General features: G+C 40.3%; 1 protein-coding gene and 1 long non-coding RNA gene across 2 annotated transcripts; both read right to left on the bottom strand.

Moving 5' to 3' along the window:
• Positions 1 to 1301: 1301 nt before the first annotated feature.
• LOC119735162 lies at positions 1302 to 4044 on the bottom strand. The gene is made up of 2 exons (XM_038208867.1): positions 2865 to 4044; positions 1302 to 2761 (listed from the first exon to the last, which is right to left on the bottom strand). The coding sequence occupies exons 1-2, from the start codon at positions 4042 to 4044 to the stop codon at positions 1302 to 1304; spliced, it is 2640 nt and encodes an 879-aa protein (XP_038064795.1).
• Positions 4045 to 4326: 282 nt separating this feature from the next.
• On the bottom strand, positions 4327 to 5447 carry LOC119735466. The gene is made up of 2 exons (XR_005272179.1): positions 5386 to 5447; positions 4327 to 4767 (listed from the first exon to the last, which is right to left on the bottom strand). It is a non-coding gene; the product is annotated as an uncharacterized LOC119735466 (long non-coding RNA).
• Between the last annotated feature and the right edge of the window lie 16967 nt (positions 5448 to 22414).

Below are 22414 nucleotides of genomic sequence, written 5' to 3'. Positions count from 1 at the left end.
AAAAGGCTATTTACTTTGGGATGGAAATATACGAAACTGTCATATAGGGATTGGTGAATAAAATCTCTCCCTAAATTCGTACCATGTGCAACATATATCTCATACGTACGACATATATGTATTTTAATGCGTACGTACGAATTGTATGTCATACCTACGACATACGTACGACATATAAGTCGTAGGTAAAACAAATAAATCGTACCTATGTCGTATGACATACAAGTCATACATACCAGTTACAATACATATGTCGTACATACGAGATACAAGTCGTACCCTCAAGATATGTCGTATGTACGACATAATTGACAAACAAGTCGAACGGACGAGTACAATTCCATATGTTGTACACACGAGATATTGAGTCGTACTTATACGACAAAGTCATATGCGACATATATCGTACACTGTCGACTCGACATATAAGATCTGGCGTACGCACGACTTGTACGTATTCCGGCACCTGTCGACATTATGCCATATGTTTGATATGTCATACCCTGTCGACATGTCGTACCCTGTCGGTATATTAGTCATACTCTGTCAACATATAGGTGTATATGTCGTACCATGTCGATATATTAGTCGTACTGTTCTTATTCCTCCATGATACGATATAAGTCGTTCATACAAGTTAAAGTCAGTCTTAAGTTAGCTGAAGGAGAGATAATTTTTTCCCATATCCCCTTGACAGCTAAGTAGAATTACCCCAAAAAGTCAGCGGATACTCATGCATGTAGTGTGAGCGCTTTTTTTTGCCGCTGACCGAGAAAGCGCAGCGTGTTTTTCCGCATAGCGCAAGCCCGGCCGGTGCCTACAGTGGACGGCCCCCGGCGGCGCGGTCTCTGTGCAGAGTGACATCATTTTTGCTGGCGTGCGGTTTGTACCGTTTGCCGTTTTGTAAAAGTCTAATTTTTCATCCTTTTTCATTTCATTTTCGACCCGAACTATGTTTAACTATATGAATAGTATTCTACTATTATTTAAAATTTCAAGGGGGTGTTTTACAATAATTATTGTTACCACAGGGCCGTCTGGTTTATAAACCTTTGGTCGCATTATGCAATTAATAAATATTCATTTTTTGTCAGCCATTATCCAATGAGAGAAGTCTATTTACCATAGCGCGTACTAATTATCATATTCGGCCTTTGCGGTTGCGCCAAAGCTATCCTCCGCCTCGACGTACTGTACGACTGTTTGCGGAAGTGTATGCGGTGTGTACGTACATGCACACAAAGCACACGCAAGGGTCGTTGTGGCTAACGGTATATATATATATAGGCCTTTAACGTCGATCAACGACGATCAGCACAACGGTGCCTGGTAGTGCGTCTGGCGTTGCACTCTTCCATGTAGGTTTGATGGGCAAGGCTGCTCCCCTGGTGTAATACACTACGCAAGCCCAACCTGTTGGCTGCAACGCTCTCCCAGTCAGTCAAGTTGATGGAAAAGGACTGTAGATCACGCTTGACTACATCCTTATACCGCAGCTTTGGGCGGCCTACTGGACGAGGGGCATTAGGAAGCTCGCCAAAGAGTATGTATTTTGGTAGGCAGGCATCGTCCATCCGTATGACATGGCCTATCCAGCGCAGCCTACGTTTCTGAAGCAATGTGCGCATGTCAAGGCACTCCGTCCTCCACAGGATCTCAGTGTTAGGGACACGGTCCCGCCAAGTGAGTCCAAGGATTGATCGCAGACAACGCAGATGGAATGCATTCAAGCGGCGTTCCTGACGTCTGTATGCTGTCCATCCCTTTGAGCCATACAGGAGGATGCTTAGTATACATGTTTCGTATACCTTGATCTTCAAAGGTAGAGGGAGACGGTTGTTGTCAGACACACGTTTACGCAGGCGTCCAAATATTGTTGCAGCTTTGCCGAGTTCTTCCTCCAGAGAGTTGTTCGAAGTCACAGTGGAACCAAGATATGTGAACTTGGTGACCGTCTGTAGTGAAGTTTCTTGGAGTGTGATGACTGGTGATTCCTGGATGTTAGTGCCAAGCACAACAGTCTTGCGAATGCTGATCTTCATGCCAAAGTCCTGGCATGAGCGGGCAAAAGCATCACAAAGTTGCTGCAGGTCTTCCTGAGAATGCGCAACAAAAGCGGCATCATCAGCATAGAGGAGCTCACGTACCATGACTTTGGAGACCTTCGTTCCTGCACGCAGGCGGGAGAGATTGAACAGACCTCCTGTGGATCGAGTGTGGAGCATGATCCCGCTTGATGTAGGAAAAGCGCTGCGGAGCAAGACAGAGAAGTAGATCCCAAACAGCGTAGGAGACAAAACACAACCCTGCTTCACTCCACAATTTACACTGAAGCCGTGAGACACCGACCTGTCATACTGAACAGCGGCCTGCATTCCATCATGGAGAGCTCCGATGATAGCCAGTAAAGTTGGTGGACATCCCAAGCGCTCCAAGACTGCAAATAAGCCTGTGCGGCTCACGTAGTCGAATGCTTTAGTCAGGTCCACAAAGACAGTGTAGAGGGGGCGTCGCTGTTCGACGCATTTCTCTTGCAGTTGACGAAAAGAGAAAATCATGTCCAGTGTGGAGCGGTTTGGTCTAAAACCGGCCTGACTCTCTGGTAATATTTGATCAGCAAGACAGCGGAGGCGTGGTAGGATGACATGGGCAAGCACTTTGCCGACTGTGCTCAGCAAGGAAATGCCCCTGTAGCTATTACAGTCATGACGGTCGCCCTTATTCTTGTACAGTGTAGTTATGCTTGCGTCCCGGAGTTCATCTGGCAATGTACGGGTGTGCCAGCATGTACGGAAGAGGCGCAGCAGTTCCTTTGTCAGATCATCACCGCCATGCTTGAGAAGTTCTGGTGGAATCCCATCTACCATTCTGTAATGCACCAATCGCTTGCTTCACCTCGATGGCGGTGATTTCCCGGTCCAGCTCGAGTTTTGCAGGCAACTGTGGAATTGCCATTGCGATGGCTGTTAGATTAGCATTTACTGGAGTGCCATACAAGGAGCTGTAATGTTCGACCCAACGGTCTAGTTGTGCCTGCATGTCGGTTAGAAGTGTACCATCAGATGCACGCAGTGGAGCCGTCTTCTTTGGGACAGGCCCCAGTGCTTCCTTGATGCCTCTGTACATTCCATGCAGATTCCCTGCATCAGAGCACCTGCAGATACGCTCACTCAGGTTAAGCCAGTAGCGATGCAGGGTTTGTCTTGTGCAGCGCTGAACTTCAGCCTTAGCAGACTGATAAGAGGCTCTGTTCCTGGGAGAAGGCTTGTTAAGGAATGCCAGTCGGGTACTGCGCTTGGACGCAATAGCAGGAAGGAGCACATCAGCACTGTGGCGAAACCAGTCCGGCTGTTTCCGCACTTGCTTCCCAAGTGATTTCATGGCAGAAGATCTGATGACATGCTTGAGGGATTCCCAGCACTCGGTTGGGTCATGTGATGGCGTCTTCTCAGCTAAACCTTGTGAGATGTTAGATTGGAGCTGTACACGGCGATCCATATCAGCCAGGTTGGAGAGGTCCGGGCGCGGTGGTGGAGGTGGCTTGGCATGGTGCATTCCTTTCTTCTTTACTCTGAGTCGGCAGCGGACCAGGGCATGGTCCGAGTCACAATCTGCTGAGAGTAGGCTGCGACAGTTGGTCACCTGTGGAAGTGCAGACTGCCTCACAAGTATGTGGTCCGGCTGGTGCCAGTGGCCAGATCTCGGGTGCTTCCACGTGACCTTTGCCCTTTCCGAACCATTGAAGAAGGATGAGGGTATGCAGATGTTGTGACGAGCGCACAGCTCAAGCAGTCTCTGACCATTTTCGTTCATTTTTCCAATGCCGTGGGGGCCAAGGACATCTTCCCAGGCAGTGTAGTTAAACCCTGTCCAGGCATTGAAGTCTCCAAGCAACACCATGCAATCGCCCGCCGATGTGTCTTTGATCAAGGCTTCCAGCACGGCATAGAATGAGTCTTTCTCCTTAGAGGATAAGCACAGGGTTAGGGCATAGCAGCTAATAATTTTGAACTGGAAGTTGTACAGTTGAAGCTTTGCAGTCATAAGCCTGGGTGAAACTGTGAAAGAGTTACGGATAGCAAAACCAACGCCATGATGAGGTCTCTCCCCATCTGGATAGCCATGCCAGTACAGGGTGTAGCTCTCCTCGCAGACAGATCCAATACCAGTTAGCCATGTGTAACCGAGCTGGAAAGGTTACGCAAAAAAATTTGAAAGTGACACTGGGTATATATTCCACTATAAATTGATCAAAATTTTATTATTACAAAAAAAACGACAGTCATTCTTCAGCAGTCTGTAATAACAGAAAACAGAAGAATAGAAATTAATTTATTTACAAATATACAATGACTATGAATCCAATATTCAATTATTTAATTATTTGAAATAACCATCTCTCCTTATCCTTGGTTATCTCTTATCATGAGAAATTGCTTTACTGGCTCTATAAACCTCAATTTCCATTGATTTGTTCCATAGAAATGTTTTTGCTGCGAATTTACAAGTACATTAATGGCATAAAAATATGAAAGGCATAAAAATTTAATCAAGGAGAAATAATCTCCATAAGCACTTGCTATGCAATGATTTTACAACACATTAATCTCCAAATCTCTAAATCTCTAATTTCTTAGGCACATTTCAAGCAATAATGTTTTATACACGTACCCAAATATTATGGATGCTGGATAAGGGATACACTGGTCTACTCGAGAAGGCTTCTCTATTTGTGACCATCAGGAACCACAGAACCACAAGCAGTAGCTGTAATAAAATTACTGTACGTATTAAGTAATCTCATAAATATTAATAAATATTTTGATGAAGGAATATTAAATAATCATCAGTGCCATCAAAAAGTTTCATCTCCACAGTACATGTGTACACATCCGTACTTATTCTATATTGATGAATTTATAATGCATTTTATACCGTACATCTATTTCTTAACATTTGTTTGTTTAAACAGCAATGCTCATAAAAAGAGTATTCAATATTCTGTATTCGTACATCCATCTATATGTCTCATGTGTTTCATTTCAGGCTAGAACATTCTCTTATTTCTCTTTCCATCCACGCTATCCAAATTTGAGTTCAATAAAGTGCATTGACCCTATAATTCAACATACAGGAAACATGTATTTAGGATCGAAGTATGTGCAAGTATACAGTCAATATTACCAGGAGGTTCGGTATCGAAAATTCAAGTCATCTTATGCACAATTTTCATATAGACTTGGCTTTCAACCTGGGATATTTATTTCATGGCATAAAAATGTTTCATACAGACTTGGCTTCCAACCTCGAGTATTCATGGCATAAAAATGTGTCGTAAAGTGCTATTTATGATAACATCAAAATTTACGAAGTTGAAACAAATACCGGAGCAGTTGCGGCCTGTGTACCTATGCCTCGGGATGTTTGGGCAAACTACACATAATTACAGGAATTTAAGTCTGGCCGGTCACACATGTTTCACTAAGAGCTGCAATGTCCACATTGAGACGGGCCAATTCCAGGTCAATGATGGCGGACTTGCGGGGGGTAGGAACACAACGGTCAGAGGAGACACCCAAAGAGCGGACGTTCCAAGAACCAAAGTTAATGTAGGCAGTAGCAGGATGTCGACCGAGCGGTGCCTGCCTGGAACACCCACCCACTCTGCCGGGCATTGACAGCCCTCCTTGTAGCGGGCTGCCATATTGCCAGTCGCTATATACATCGTTGAGATTCCATTCCATGATTTGCACGTAACGTCGTGCGCCGAGGCAAGGGATAGAGAGTGAATGGTTGCCCAGGTCAGACACACTCCTCTGGGCCCAGTCATACATAACCCTAGTGGACTGCCGAAGCAGGACGACTAGAAGGATGATGGGCTGCCCCGCAGTGGCAAACTGACTATGCCTGGAAACTGCCAGCCGTTGACCGAGGTTCTGCCGCCTGCCAGTTGGCCCACTTGGGCCAGAAAGCCTGATACAATAGACGTCTGCCCCAGATGGATTGTCTCCTCCTGCTGCCAAGAAGACATTTTGAGTTGCAATTGGTCTGGTTCCTACCCTTCGACCTGTCCAGCTTGCTTGGAGCTGCCAGGGGGACATGGCCCCAAGCCGACATAGCTCTCCGGGTCACGGGAACGCACAGGGGTCTCCACCACGACAAGGCGCAACTCGCTTGAGACAATGATTCTGACTTTGTCATCCCTAAGTCCTACACAGCGGTAGGTGAAACATGCAATTATTGTGTGTATGTCTTTTATTGTAATTGCTGCCACTCATGACGAATTTTGCCGACTACATGAACTTCTGAAGTGAGTGCCTAAATAAACATTACTGCATCAGCGCTTGCAGCTTTCTACAAAAGCCCATTAGCGCCACTGCAAGTTTATGTTACTAATTCGTTAATACGGATTATTTAATTCGGATTATTAATTCGTTATTACGGATTACTTAATTCGTTATTTCGGATTATTTAATTCGTTATTACGGATTATTTAATTCGGTATTACGGATTATTAATTCGTTATTACCGGCGTCACAATTTACGGTTTTTGTGGCCGGCCGGAGGCTTAAGTACCCCCGTGAATTTCCAGCTTGACATGCTCAAAAACATAGCGTGCGTGAACTATGTTGATGTATCATACGTTTCTTACTATGGTTAGTCGTTAGGGCAAACACAAAAGAATAATCCACAATCTATAATAAAATGCTGTGTACTATCAAAATACTGAATAATCAATAGAAACTACCAAAAAGTCAATGGAGATACCTCCTTTTTAAATTCTGAACTTGTCCATTAGAAGTTCAGGGGTAAAAACTGTTGCCAACTACAGTTGAATCTATGAAGCATGTGGCTGCCCAACAAAATGTTGCGCGGAGTGATTTCTTTTTGCAAAAAGTTTCGCTGGAACTTCGCTGCATCGGGAGTCATGTTTATTAAGTCTCGATTTTACTATGTTTTGTTTGCTGCCCCCAACGACGAATTTTTACACAAATTGCACGTTCGGGCCGAAACAAGACCTGAAAATTAGCTCTCAAAAGTACCTTTTGTATTCATTTCATGACAGACACAATAGTCGTTTTTATTCTATTAGACCTTAGGTTACATATAGCCGAAAAATGACAGAAATGTCTTCAAGCATTACACAATAACAAAATATGAATCATGGAGAAAAGCCATGATTCAGATTTTGTTATTTTATGGTACATTGAACATTTTCATAGCAAATTACACGCCCTGTGCAGTGCACCTTAACATTTTGTTGCATTTATTGTCAAAACTGTACAGTCAGCCTTTGCCTGTGTACGGTTATATTTCAACTACATTTTCTCGCAAATGCGACTGCCTCAAAAAAGACAATTCACAGACCAACGGGAAAATGTACCGTACAGTGCCGTGGCCCATTATTATTATTTTCATGTGTGTCCAGTTTATTTCTATGAGAAGGCTGCTTTAAATGTATTTCATTTCTTGAGATTTTATTTTTAACACCAGACACTCTTCCAACACCAATCTTCCCAAATATTAACACTTTTCATCAAAGCCTTGAATTGAATTGAATTGAATTGAATTGAATTGAATTGAATTGAATTGAATTGAATTGAATTGAATTGAATTGAATTGAATTGAATTGAATTGAATTGAATTGAATTGAATTGAATTGAATTGAATTGAATTGAATTGAATTGAATTGAATTGAATTGAATTGAATTGAATTGAATTGAATTGAATTGAATTGAATTGAATTGAATTGAATTGAATTGAATTGAATTGAATTGAATTGAATTGAATTGAATTGAATTGAATTGAATTGAATTGAATTGAATTGAATTGAATTGAATTGAATTGAATTGAATTGAATTGAATTGAATTGAATTGAATTGAATTGAATTGAATTGAATTGAATTGAATTGAATTGAATTGAATTGAATTGAATTGAATTGAATTGAATTGAATTGAATTGAATTGAATTGAATTGAATTGAATTGAATTGAATTGAATTGAATTGAATTGAATTGAATTGAATTGAATTGAATTGAATTGAATTGAATTGAATTGAATTGAATTGAATTGAATTGAATTGAATTGAATTGAATTGAATTGAATTGAATTGAATTGAATTGAATTGAATTGAATTGAATTGAATTGAATTGAATTGAATTGAATTGAATTGAATTGAATTGAATTGAATTGAATTGAATTGAATTGAATTGAATTGAATTGAATTGAATTGAATTGAATTGAATTGAATTGAATTGAATTGAATTGAATTGAATTGAATTGAATTGAATTGAATTGAATTGAATTGAATTGAATTGAATTGAATTGAATTGAATTGAATTGAATTGAATTGAATTGAATTGAATTGAATTGAATTGAATTGAATTGAATTGAATTGAATTGAATTGAATTGAATTGAATTGAATTGAATTGAATTGAATTGAATTGAATTGAATTGAATTGAATTGAATTGAATTGAATTGAATTGAATTGAATTGAATTGAATTGAATTGAATTGAATTGAATTGAATTGAATTGAATTGAATTGAATTGAATTGAATTGAATTGAATTGAATTGAATTGAATTGAATTGAATTGAATTGAATTGAATTGAATTGAATTGAATTGAATTGAATTGAATTGAATTGAATTGAATTGAATTGAATTGAATTGAATTGAATTGAATTGAATTGAATTGAATTGAATTGAATTGAATTGAATTGAATTGAATTGAATTGAATTGAATTGAATTGAATTGAATTGAATTGAATTGAATTGAATTGAATTGAATTGAATTGAATTGAATTGAATTGAATTGAATTGAATTGAATTGAATTGAATTGAATTGAATTGAATTGAATTGAATTGAATTGAATTGAATTGAATTGAATTGAATTGAATTGAATTGAATTGAATTGAATTGAATTGAATTGAATTGAATTGAATTGAATTGAATTGAATTGAATTGAATTGAATTGAATTGAATTGAATTGAATTGAATTGAATTGAATTGAATTGAATTGAATTGAATTGAATTGAATTGAATTGAATTGAATTGAATTGAATTGAATTGAATTGAATTGAATTGAATTGAATTGAATTGAATTGAATTGAATTGAATTGAATTGAATTGAATTGAATTGAATTGAATTGAATTGAATTGAATTGAATTGAATTGAATTGAATTGAATTGAATTGAATTGAATTGAATTGAATTGAATTGAATTGAATTGAATTGAATTGAATTGAATTGAATTGAATTGAATTGAATTGAATTGAATTGAATTGAATTGAATTGAATTGAATTGAATTGAATGATATTGATATAGTAGCCTAATAATATGGCTATTACTTCCTACTTTGTATTTTTTGCTTTCTATTACTGCATGTCTTTTCAACTAAACCCCCTATGTACATTACTCCCCACATTTGTAACCCCAACACAAAGACGCCCTACCCGATCATGATCAGCTCGTTAGACATTAGCGGCAGATATCTTCGTTGTCACATCCATATCCTGTGCATCACTTTTATCTTTAACAAAAAAATCGTTTCTGTTTGCCCCAGTTGAATATGAGCAGCAGTGTTGGAGGACTCGGGCCGGCCTTTCATGTCCTTGGCCATGGCCTCGACCTCGGAGCCTTCCGGCCTCGACGAATCGCCCACTTTGATGTGTTTTCTGTTCCAATTAAATTTAATATTTTACCGTTTCAAACTGTAGGCCACAGTGGGTTCCGTGAAATGAAATAACATGTTAAGCAGATACGCACGAATAAATGAACTGGTAATGCATTGCATTGAACGTGCTCACGTACGTAGCATCTTCGCCCAGACTGCGCTATAGCCCGTATCATAATGCAGGAACAAAATCGCATCCATTAGGATCAGAACATCCAATCACAGGGCGCCTCTTAGACTTGATGACAAGTCGTTAGATAGTCAAATTTCGTCCGTGAACGTCAGTCGAAATCCATCGGCGCGGCTGGTATAAGACTAGTACGTAATCGGCCGGGTTGCGACATATCATTTGCAAATCTAACAACTTGGCGATTACGTTCACGCGCACCGCTATGCAAATGAGGACTTACTCAGCTTGGTCAATTATGTATAGAAATAATATGTATCAATGTGATATACCTGATTTATTTGAAACGTGTATGCCCTATAATGAACTTTGTAATGTTACACAACACAAAGTACAAACTCTCACCGACTTGGCACCAAGCATAGGGCGCCTCGATTTATTTATGCTGAGTAGGACATGTAACTGCCGCCGGGTCAGTATTACATTCTACATACACACACAGTACAATCCGAAGACCACGGGCTGTTGGATGTCCTACTCAATGTTAATCATCGAGGCACCCTGTGATTGGCTGTTCTGAATAATGATCCTCGGATGCCATTTTGTCCCCGCATATGGTACGGCCATAGCGCAGGCGTGGCACGCGAATTTCTTTTCCGTAGGCGGAATGCTCGAAGTCATGAATAATTCAATAGTTTCGATTCGGACAGAACAATGATATTAAGAGCATTTGTGTTATTTTGTCAACCAGTTACCTTTTAAAGCATTTTAAAGTACGGACCTCGTCGAGCTACCACAGCGTGATGAGCTATATGGATACAAAGATCCCTGGTTCGAATCCACGTCGTCGCTGCTCATTTTTTCTTCTCTGAATTTATTGTTGAGATAGTTTTATTTAAAGGAGAAAAAGAGAACGAGAACCTAAGTGTCTTGCAACGATTCAAAGGCAAACCGAATATGCCTGACTTCGGTGGATCTCGCCTACGGAAAATAAAATCGCGCACGGCACGTGTGTACTTAATAAACGGGGTTTCTTTTGTACACACCCGAGTTGCACTACAAATATCTCTTTTGATTTTGTTCGACTTGATCCTTTTCTCATTTTGCATGGATCCTCTGCTGCATAAAGGATATATGCATCAACTGTCATATGTGACATTTTGCTTGTAATTTGAACGGATATTGAAAACATCGGCCAAAAAAAGCAAAAACCTCCCTCTAAAAGTAAGGGGCTTCGTTCCAGTGTTACTGGCGAATCTCCCCATATCACGTCAATGACGTCATTAGCCAGTGCGCTGGAAATTTCATGCTACACTCAGCTCAGTGAACGTCACAAATTTGCATTAGCCAAAACGATATTGGGACAGGGAACCAACCCGTTATTCGCATGCACGCTCAACCTTTCTATCTAAGCTTATTGCATTTTTGTGGTTATTTCGTATTTATTTAATTGATTTTTTGTTTCTAATGGTTTAACGCTGTATTGTCATCTTAATTCGGCATGTGCCGCCACGATGATTTTTTTTAATAAACCTGTCGATCTATATGTATCCAACGCTACAGCTTTCCACATGCGTGCATGATATCACTCGATCAGTTCATCAAAATGACCACGAATTCTCGGATCATCCGATTTAATTTGTTGCAATGGCCACGAAGAATTTTGAAGATCGTTGCAAGAGGAAACACATGGCAAGCTGCAAGCTTTGTAAGCCAGACACTCCAAAACTTAGTGCACTCAAATAAACAGATGTTAAAAATCCAACAAAATCTTGGCCCTATTTGAGTAATTTATGTTTTATTACGTGTTTTAATAGCTAGCCTCGGCCTCGGCTTTGGCCTCGGCGGTTGTGACCTCGGTCTCGGAGGTTGTGGTCTCGGCCTTGACCTCGGTCGTGGTGGGTGTGCATTGGCTCTTGTTTAGGCCTACAACACCGATAAGCAGACAACGTGAGCCAGTTTCAAGAGCTGCGACAAATGAAGACAAAGGTAACTCTTTATTGCTATGTAATTTTATTCAATCAGAGCCTGACAAAGTTCGATTTGAAACTGCTTTTAAAAATTCATCGTTACATGCCCGTTTCTCCCAGGAACCTCTTCTAAACGAAACCTTTTGCAGACACTGCTGGAAGAGTTTCGTAAAATGACAGCGGGTCTCACCGAGGATGAGCTACTCCAAATTACTTTCAAGTTGCCATACATCGCGATCGCATACATCAACGAGAGGGGCAGAAGTCTCACTCTGGAAAAGTACAGCGTCCACATGTACATCCCAAGGGGTGCACTTGCCAAAGGCTCCCTGCAACTGGTATGGGCTTTTCAACATTTTTCTTTCGCTGCTGAATGCAAAAAAAATAATTCAGGCTGTCTCTCTAACCATTTCAAGATATCTCCAATTATTACAAGATATCTTTGAAACGTTAACAAGTTTTTGACGGATTAATTCGAGGGATTATAAGATGTTTCTTATTCGTTTTTCGATATAACAAGGATCATTTCAAGATATCGCTAAGAAAGAAATCACGCTATCTCTAAACACATTTAAAGATGTGTTGATATAAATTCCAAGATGTCTCGAAATCATTTCATTTCTTACATATCCTGAGCGGTATATACGCACATAAGGGCGACATCAAAAACGGAGAAGACTCCAGTGAACCCTGGATGTCAGGAAGCGGATTTTGTTTCAGCGTACGTCGTATTTTAACAAATCAGATCACGTACCCTGACTTGAATATTTATCACGCTGTGTGGATGCAAAACACTTATTTTCTCATATTTTCCCTTTAATTAAACTTATTGCAGCCAGCAAAAATATTTGATAAAAATGGACATGGGTTCGAACCGCAGATCTTGCGATCCATAGTTTCACTATAGGCCACTTGTGGCAGCTCGACGAAAACCGTTCTTTGAAATGCTTTATTGTAAATGTATGACTGAGTGAGAGCAATGGTGTGACGTCAATGTTATTTTCTTATGAATAAACATTGAACTAGCTGAATAATGATGATCCATGGACGATGTGTGCTACAGATAAAAACACCGCCGTATTCCAGGCAAACCAGGATATATTAACGGAAACATGTTAGTTCGCTGTTTCTCCACATTAGGTTTCGTTGTAAACTCTTATAGGAACTATTGTCTATAGGCATTTGACATCTCGTACCCGAGATGTGGTTTTTATCTCTATAAAGCCACCTGTTTTGGACTTGGTTTTGTTCTGATTATTAGGTGTACATTTTTGTTGACCCGAGTGCGCCACCTGTTGATGGAGTAAATCCTCCCTATGTCGCTCTGTCACCGATGATCCAGTGCGGCCCTACAGGTCTGAAGTTCTTGGACAGCGTGGTGCTTTCCTTTCCTCACCATGCTGACAACGAGTGGGAGCTCAGTACTCGAATATGCCATACAGATGATACAACCCCCAAAACCTGGCAGCCACTAGACAATGTGAGGGATGGCGCGATGGTTCTTTCACAAGACAACAAGGTCGTCCTTCTCTTGAGTCACTTTACGCTTTTCGTAGCGGGAGGCATACCGTGTGAGGCGAGTGCTATAAAGCTGATGAAGGCCGGTGCATTTGGAAGCCTCTACGATCCCTCCGATGCACGTTATGCTGTACGGATTCACGTTTGGAACAATGACCCAGTTGCTGAGGAGGTATAACTATATGCAATTGCTTTCTCTTAGTCTTAGGTTTTAAGTTTCGGTTTTGGTTCAGTGATGTAAGAGATGGTATTTAGCAAAGTTGAACACGGCATATAAAATATATCATTCACTTTGAACGTATTGTCATGCTGATTCCACAATATAATCAAGTTTGTGTTTGATGATCACTAACCTATCTCGTGCAAAGACAGTGATAAATTTCATCGGGATATTAACGTATACCTTTAACTATACAGTGAGTAAAAAACAGGTTTTAGGGTCATTGCGTTCCAATGGTGATATTCTTTGGACGAATTGAGCAATTTGAGTACTTTTTTTCATCTAAAAGTAGCTTATTAAATTGGCCTTCCAGTCATTATTATGTTTAGTGCTACATATTTTGTTAAAATATGAAATACATTTTGGGGGTTTGGGTTCCGCTCTTTTTGACTCAACCTGTTTCCGTTGGTAAGTCGTTTGTACTTTAGCGGGATCCTACTGAGCTCTGGTCCACCAAGTCCAGCAAAACGCAAGAAAAGGGGACACACAGACGGGATTTCTAACTCTGAAGGAAGATCTCATTTATTTCGCCAAGCGGACTCGGGCAACTTGCCGCACCGCTACCAGAACTGCAACTGATCAATTCCCAGCATAGACATGCACACAGTCTGAACAAATGTATACAAATGTAGCAACTTTACCCAACCCTGGAATCAAGCCAAGCCCTACCCGCGAAAGTGAACAAAAGAACCCCACTTAGGGGCCATTCAGAACTTTCAATGTTTTAAAATTTCGACTATTTTTCCAAATTGTGGGTGGGTGGGTCAAGCTAAAATAATTGAAAATCGAAATTCACTTTTCATGGAAAAAAAAGAGCAAAAAAATAATAATAATAATCTTTTGACTTTAGTTTGTTGTTGAAAAATTTTGCCTTCGCCCAGCACTCAGCAGCAGTGGATTTTTTTTCTGAAAGGACACGCAGCCCGCACAGGCCCGCCAGTGGGATGTAATAATGTACATGTACATGTTTTGTTTTTTGATACTGCGTGGCAAATCAGTTTTTTATTAATCGAACTTAGGGGTGGGTGGATGGGTCAAAATAATTTGGAAAAACAATATTTGAAGCATTGAAAATTCTGAATGGCCCCTTAAGCAACCTATTTCCGGAGTGCGCGCTAGCCAGACCCAAAACCAGGTCAGGTGCGCGCCGCCGGAGCCCCTCCGCCGGAGCACTAGTGTTAGAAAGCAATGACAACAAAAGTGTGCATAGACTGTCCCTTACAGTACCATTCATATGATATATCTGCATGTAATTTTGACCACAAACAGAAAGTCATTGCCATGGAAAACGACCTGGGTTCTACGCCACTTGACGCATATGGGGACTTGCAAGTCTTTTACAACCAGGGAGATGTAAACGCTACCATTGACAACATTAAGACTAGCTGGGAAATGGAAGAGAAGACACCAAAGGTAGCATTTACCAATTGTATAGTTCTTGATTCTCTGATTCCTGTAAGTTTACTTGCTCATTTTGCACAATTTAAAGCCAAACATAACGAACAGAGTGCATCATCTTTCAGGAAATGTAATGTCTGTCGCTACAAATTTGATGTTTTGCATATCAAATCGATATGTTTTAATTACACAGGCCGTGATAAATGTAAACGTATACGGGGCCAATGTTAAACTATGTCATATCGCGCAAAAAGAAAATCTAAACACTTGGTCCGAGACATCATGGCGTCACGCTTTGCTAACATATTAGTTCTAAATGGGGACGACCGGGAATGCCGTCCCATATGAGCTCACAGATGGCACAAAAATTATTGGGATAACAAACACACTCATCTTTTAGGAACAAAAAATCCTGAAGACAGCTGTATGGCAATTTGCAACAAATTCTGTGACCTTTGACCTCACGCGGGAGACCAACGATGGAGCGACAGCGAGTGGTTCATACCAGCCCGACAAATCACCACCTGGATGCGACAGCTTTGTTTACCAACTCAATGCTGATTCGGCTGATTCAAGCTGGGAGGGACACAAAGTTCGTCTCTCCATCAGACCAAAGCAAGTAAGTTTTAACAGTCCGATTTTCCGTTTCATGAAACCAACGGCAACAAAGACTTAACGCCATGCCTTGGCAAACATTTAAATGAACATCGAACGAAATAGTTAGCGTAATAGCACTTTAAGAAAAAAATACAACGTTCTCTGTGATTAAATCTGATGATGTATACCAACGTCACAGAATGGGGTGTTTCATTTGTTTCACACTTATAATTTTTTCTCGTAGCTGACATTTTATTTTTTTCAAAGTAAAGTACAAATTAAGTAAAATCGATATTCGTGTTACTTATATACAGTTTTTATTTTGTTATGATATGTTTTATAACAGGGAAGAAGTTTACCATCAGCGGGAATCCATGAGCGTCAGGAAGAAGAATCATGTAAGATTTGCCACCAGGTAAGGTTTTATTCTATTGCAATTTTTCTGGTAAAGAGGTTTCGCTTTTGATAAGCATATACAGACGAATTTCCCTAACCCATTAATTTGCCTCTGCTTCTGAAGCTTGGTGATATTTGTAGGGGGAAATGACGATAAAGATTGTACAGATTGCGAATTTTGACGACATCCTGCCAATTTTATGTTTGACATTTCTTAAAATAGAAAAACTGCCCGTAACACCATGTGGAAAGAATTCTCTTATTGAAAAAGTATGGTTCTGATAAGAACCGGTTGGTTGAGTGTGAACTCGACGTTTCGGAGAGTGTGTTCTCTCCGTCCTCAGGAGGACGAGTGATGAAATGTTGATGATGCTGGAGTTTTTCTGGCTGTGCGTGTGCAGTGGGGATCGGGAAACAAAATTTGTTCGATAGGGTACACCATAATCTACATGTCTGTGAAGTTTTATAAAATTCTGCAAACCAGAACGCGAGACGAGCGAAAAAAGGCATCGTCCCACGGACTATATAAAGGCTATGTGCTTTAAAAAGAAGAAAAAAAACATTTTCTTTTTCGAAAGAATTTTAAAGGAGTATAAACATAAATGTGCTTGTTTGCATTTACAGGCCTTTTACAGTATTAACCATGCTTTTTAATACGTTTTGAAATGCTATAAATATTCATATTAAGTTACCTTTCAGCTAAATACAATCAACCAACCGGTTCTTTTCAGAACCACATTTCTTCCAAGAAGAGATTTCTTTCCACATGGTGTTACCCGCAATTTTCTATTTTATCCCATCCGCCACGCAAAGCTTAAAGTCATATATATTTGACATTCCTCGCTGATCATTTGCATAATATGTATACTAAAGTAAACTTCTTTTGTTTTCAAGTTATATTCAATTCTCATTGCACTTCCAGTAACACCGGAAGTAAAGGTCAAATTGCTTTGCACTTTGGAATCAAAAATGTTGCCTGAGGCATTGTCTACAGCATTACAAACATACAAAATATGTATGGAGCAATAGACCCGATCACCCAATTATACAACATTGAGGTCTGCATCTTTTGGGGGAAAAAAACTTCTTCGTTTTGGGATGGGTTGCATTTGCGCACGAGCTATGCAAAGCGTTCCCATGCGAGGATGCTATGCGGCTTTGGGTTTCTCCAACCATCCGCAGACAAAGACTTATATTTCAAAACGTCCGATTATCTCAAGTTGTCATAATTTCGAATGAAAAGCTTCTGTTCCGCAAGATAAAACTCGATTTTTTTTTCTCTCGTTGCTTAATTATAGAACCCGTCGTCGAATGCTGGAATCTGTGCTGCCTGCAGGGTAAGATGTTATTAGGGTTTGAAAAAAGTTGACTAAGGTGTAGTAATTGGAAAAAGTAATGTTGCAATTGGTTTTTCTCATTACTTTTTTACCGATTCGTTCAATTTCCTTGACAATGAAGGAAGCACTAAAAGCGGCTTTAACAGAGAACACCGGTAAAGAGACGGATGGAGAATTCGGTGGTCTATCAAAGAAAACAGTGAAGACGCTTTCAAGCTTTCTGAAGAACGAAAATGGCGGCCAGAGCAACACGATACGTCTTGCTGAAAAGTTGTTTGGCCAGGGAACCAAGCTGATTGCTGCACTTAACCGAGGAATGGCTAATCCAGAGAAACAAGTATTGAAGTTATACTTCTCTTTCAAGCGAGAGGATGGCTTTCCCGATCAGGATGCGGTTGGGTATCTTCTCAAGGTTTTCAGACGTCTAGACATGGAAGAAGCCGTTCAAATCGTGCAGCCTGAATTGAATACGCAAGGTTAGTTACTGTCCACAAGTTGGTTAAAATGTTTAATGCGCTAGCTCCGGGTATATGCGGCATCTTATTTTCAGAACTAAGAATAGTAGAGACTGAGCTACCATTCTAACCTCCATATATTCCTATATTAGACGTTTCATTCAAGAGTAGAATTGAAAATAATATCATCTAGCCTGAACGGGAGTTTAAATCTTCCGTAATTTATATTGTGCTGTGAGTATCGCTTTGTTTTGATCTTTGGGATTCCATTAAATGTTCCAGAATTAGTATCCGTCCATAAATGAAGATTATCGAGATTATAACAATCGCTCAGATGCAAGGTGTGAGTGTCAAGCTCCCTCCACAATATAATCCTATGAAGAAAGTATTCTCCTTTTATTCATAACAATTGTAATAATTGAGACCTGCTGTTAAGCTGCATTTTACAGCAGTAGCGGATCTTAGGGGGTTAGGGGTTGCAACAGCCCTCCCCCCCCCAACACACACACAAGCACACCCCCACACAACGTCACCTCTACCTGATTTATGTGGACCTCTTTTGTTCGAAGTCCACACAGTGAATGTAATGCCTACCCACACGCACACACGCTGATTCATGGAATGCTTAATAATGTAATAACAAATGGAATAATAATAAATGTACTGCTAAAGTTGCTAACTGTTCTTGAATTGCCTTAGGATGCAGCAGAAACCATTGTAGATTTAAAAATTGTCCTTGTAGGACGTGCCCGGACTCAATCCCCGTCCCTTATATCAATCCCCTTCCCTCCGTTTGCTAAACGCTATATCCGCCCCTGTACAGTGCTCAATACTAAACACGTATATACATACATGTACTTTAATCAGCTATTTCTACATGCACTGCGCCGACAGGTGACAACAGAAACCTCTTGCCAGGGGAAGAATGCATGAGTCATCCGCAGGCTAATTCGGTAAGCCTCATGATGTTCTGTTATAGAAAATGGACTCGTAGATTCCTGCTAAGAATTCTTGCACGAACCTACAGTTCCCATGACAGTTCCAAGTCTGTTCTCTGACTTAAACTATGTTTTTCAAAATAACAAAGGTCTATTCAGATAATAAAGTCCCATGCATCACCCCACTCTCCGTGTTTATCTTCGAGTGTATATTCGTAAAAATACTCGTGCGTACATATTTAGTCAAAGTACAAGGAATACAAGGCGTCATTATAGTTAGGTTCATGTCTCATTGCCAAAAGCAAGTCAACTTAGTGAGTCATTTCTGGTTTTTTGTGTTAATCCACTTTTATGTATTTTGTTATTTAACCTCTAAAATTGTCATTACAAAGTCTTACCAAATTACAGTTTGGTAATAGTTCGCAACACTATGACTTTTCAATTTGTTTTTCATTTTACTTCATTTCCGCAGCACAATCGTAAATGCACAAAAAAATCCGGAATCCATGGTATCTGTGGTTGTAGATTCGTGAAAATAATCTACACTTTTAACATTAGTGTGACGTCCCAAAAATAGTTTAAATTGGTCTATTCAGTATTATTATATAAAAGCAAGTGTAAGTTTTACATTCATTCTTATAGCCAAAAAAACTTCTCTAAGGCCATCGTGATTGAGGACATATACTAAGCTCACCTTGAATGGGTTTTTTTCACAGCTGGAAATAGCTGCTGCAGAGAAGTGTTTCTATCAACTTGCAAGAAGAATGGGTCCAGAGTGGGAAATGTTGGCCCCGTTACTTGACATCACATCTGACGAGGTATACAGGATCAAGAAGAATAATGTAGAAAACGTCGAGAAGCAGATCTTCACCATGCTAGGGCGTTGGATGAAGCGGTGCGGTGTCGATGGAACTAACTGGACATGTGTACTGGCGGAAAAACTGAAGATGGTAGAGCGGGCTGATCTGGCTGAGCTCATAAATACTGGTACGATATTATGTCTGCTGTAATCATCTGGAGGTACCGGTACTAGCTTTACTTCTTTCCAGTCTATTGTTGCGTGCCTACATTTTTTTGCAAGTGTATTAGCTAATTCATAACACACCTCTTGCTGGTTCGTCATCCTGGTTGGCGGAAACACGGTCACCTGTGGTTCACTAATTTAGGCTAGTGCATGAAATTCGCGTCAGCGTGAACTAGACGCGCGTCAAGACATCGCGCGCGTGTAATTTCTGAACTTAGTTCCCGATCGGGCACTATACTCAAACATTTTTAAAAGTAACAGTCCCCTCTAAAAAACTCAAACTCAAAAACTCAATATAGGGAAACAAAAACCATTCCTTTAATTGTTGAATTGCTCATAGTTGAATTGCTTATGAGTTTTTATGTTGGACAGAGGTGAGTTATAAAACACATAATGGCTGGAACATTCGGTCACTTGTGCACGTCTATGCACCCTCGGGCCTGTGAGTGACCAGAAGAGGGTCCTATTTCACTAGGACCCTCTTCTGGTCACTCACAGTCCCTCGGGGCGCATAGACTAGTGCCCTCATTGTCAGTCTATATGTGTATAATAGCCGTTCTCTTCATTTTGGGTTATAGATGCTCCATCTCGAGAAGTTGAGAAGTCTGCACACGGAGAGCAAGCACAGCAGATCAGCAGCAGCAGCTGAACCATGAGAGAAACGCAGTTCTGAGACCGCTGTCCAACCCGCTTCTAATGGTAATCGAAATTTCGTTGCAGGCGCAAAACTGCAATTATTCCTTAAGGCCCCGACCTTAAATCTCCACGTTCTATGTAGAATTACATGATGAATGATCAGCAGTTACAGTATACAGGACACTATATTCCGAATGTCCGTTCTGGTACTGAAACATAATTTGATGAAAGTTAAACATGTAGCCGTTTCTTTTCGTTTCTGTTTTCTTATACAAAATGTGGTAAGGCATATTAGAATAATCCTCTGGATTCAGAAGTTGTTTGGTTTGATTTGATGTTTTAATTTGATTTGATTTATTTCCATTCATCGTGACGACATTAATGAGCAACATTTGAATTAACGGACTTTGCAAAACAAACGTGATGAATGGTTAATTCATTTTGAAGCATTTCGTATTAAACTGAAATCTTGACAGACTGGAAATCGTGTTTCAATTGCACCCAGTTTAAAGTCTCAGTTTAAATGTAGTGTGTCACAGCCTTATGTATATTGATACTTTTATTAGTGTGTGTTTGTGTTCGCATATGTGCTTTATACAACATCAAAAAGGGTTGTGGACCATGATGATGACAAAAACGAACGGTTGTGTTTTCGAATCGTGCTAAATTTTATTATTGGCTAAATATATGCAAGTTCAAGCAATTGATTATGACTGCATCTGAACGGAACTACAAGCTCACAGTTTTGTGCGCACTTTCCCCCATATTTTTCACAAACCCTCAAGTTCATGGCCCACAGTATGCTCAAATACTGAAGATTTTGAGGGCATGAAAATAGTGATTTGGCCGGCGTAGGCAATTTCGGACCGATTTACTGGTCTGCAACCCATAAAGAAGCGAGGTTTTGAAAAAAATCCCCCAAACCACTTGTACGGCACAAGGATGAGTGACTCATATTTCATCAACAAATTGCGAAAAACATCTCTGACTGCGATTTCTGGCCTGAAAACACGCCCTCCAGATGTGTTTGCGGCTACCTTGCTGTAGGGCGCCCCCAAAGGAAGTTAATTGAGTTAATTGAGTTTTTGCTCCTTCCAACCCCAAATTAACCCCCCCCCCCCGTTCGCTCGAAATTGCTGTGATCGAACGACGGTCCATCGGCCCCATTCAGATTTTGGGCGCATTTGTTGCGGAACCGCCATTGGTGACCCCTTTTGAAACGCTGCCCCCCCCCCCCCCCGTTCCGCCTCCTGAAAAAACCACTGTCGTGGAATGTAAAGCGCATGCGCACACATTTGACAACAAACGATGGAAGGCACCATTTTGAAATTATAGGTTGCAGACCAGTAAATAAACTTCCATAGAACCAATGGTAAATGCTCCCATTTCAGAAAATACTTACAACTCTCCAAGGTGTTCGAGACACACATCAATTTAAAGATTATTTGATCATCTTTCATTTTCTTTTCAATTTCTTGGGGGATCAGCTGATGACTTTTAGGAGAAATTTCCATCCGAAGATGATCAACCCTGAAAAAAAAGTCCTGAATCCCATCGCCATATTTAAAAGCGATGCCTACACTCCATTGCAAAATAGAGCGCTTTAAGGGCCCCAATTTTATCCAAATCTAAATTGAACTACAAGCTCACTGTCCTGTGCACGGCTTCCAACCATATTTTTTCACAAACCCTCAAGTTCATGGCCCACAGTATGCTCAAATAGTGAAGATTTCGAGGGCATGCAAATCGTGATTTGGCCGGCGTAGGCAATTTCGGACCGATCTACTGGTCTGCAACCATAGGGATCAGCTGGTTCCCTCATGGGCTTACATTCTAGGGGGCTGGACCCCCCCAAAAATAATCCATTAAAAAATGGCCGAAGCCAATTTTATAAGGTGACGTCACATGCGAACGGTCTTCCCCTAAAAAGAAGGAGGAAAAGAGCACATAATATCAGCATGCATCCCTACAAAAATTCTGGATCAACCCCTGCTTGCCCCCCCCCTCAACTATTATAGGCTCTACAACCGCGCCTAAGTCATTCTTATGAAAACAACTCAACAATTATATATTGTGACCACACAATTTTCTTTTAAAAAATTCCAAAACTCTACCGATCA

This window comes from Patiria miniata, unplaced genomic scaffold (assembly GCF_015706575.1).
Source record: "Patiria miniata isolate m_02_andy unplaced genomic scaffold, ASM1570657v1 HiC_scaffold_29, whole genome shotgun sequence".
Taxonomy (NCBI): Eukaryota; Metazoa; Echinodermata; class Asteroidea; order Valvatida; family Asterinidae; genus Patiria; species Patiria miniata.
The sequence above is the reverse complement of the archived record's forward strand: the minus strand, read 5'-3'. Positions and strand labels throughout refer to the sequence as shown.

Excerpts from the sequence above, each read along its gene's own strand:
- LOC119735162 (XM_038208867.1), bottom strand. The coding sequence starts at position 4,044 with ATGACTGCAAAGCTTCAACTGTACAACTTCCAGTTCAAAATTATTAGC. Across the intron at positions 2,762-2,864 it reads GATTGGTGCATTACAGAATG|ATGAACTCCGGGACGCAAGC; the intron begins GTAGATGGGATT and ends GTACATTGCCAG.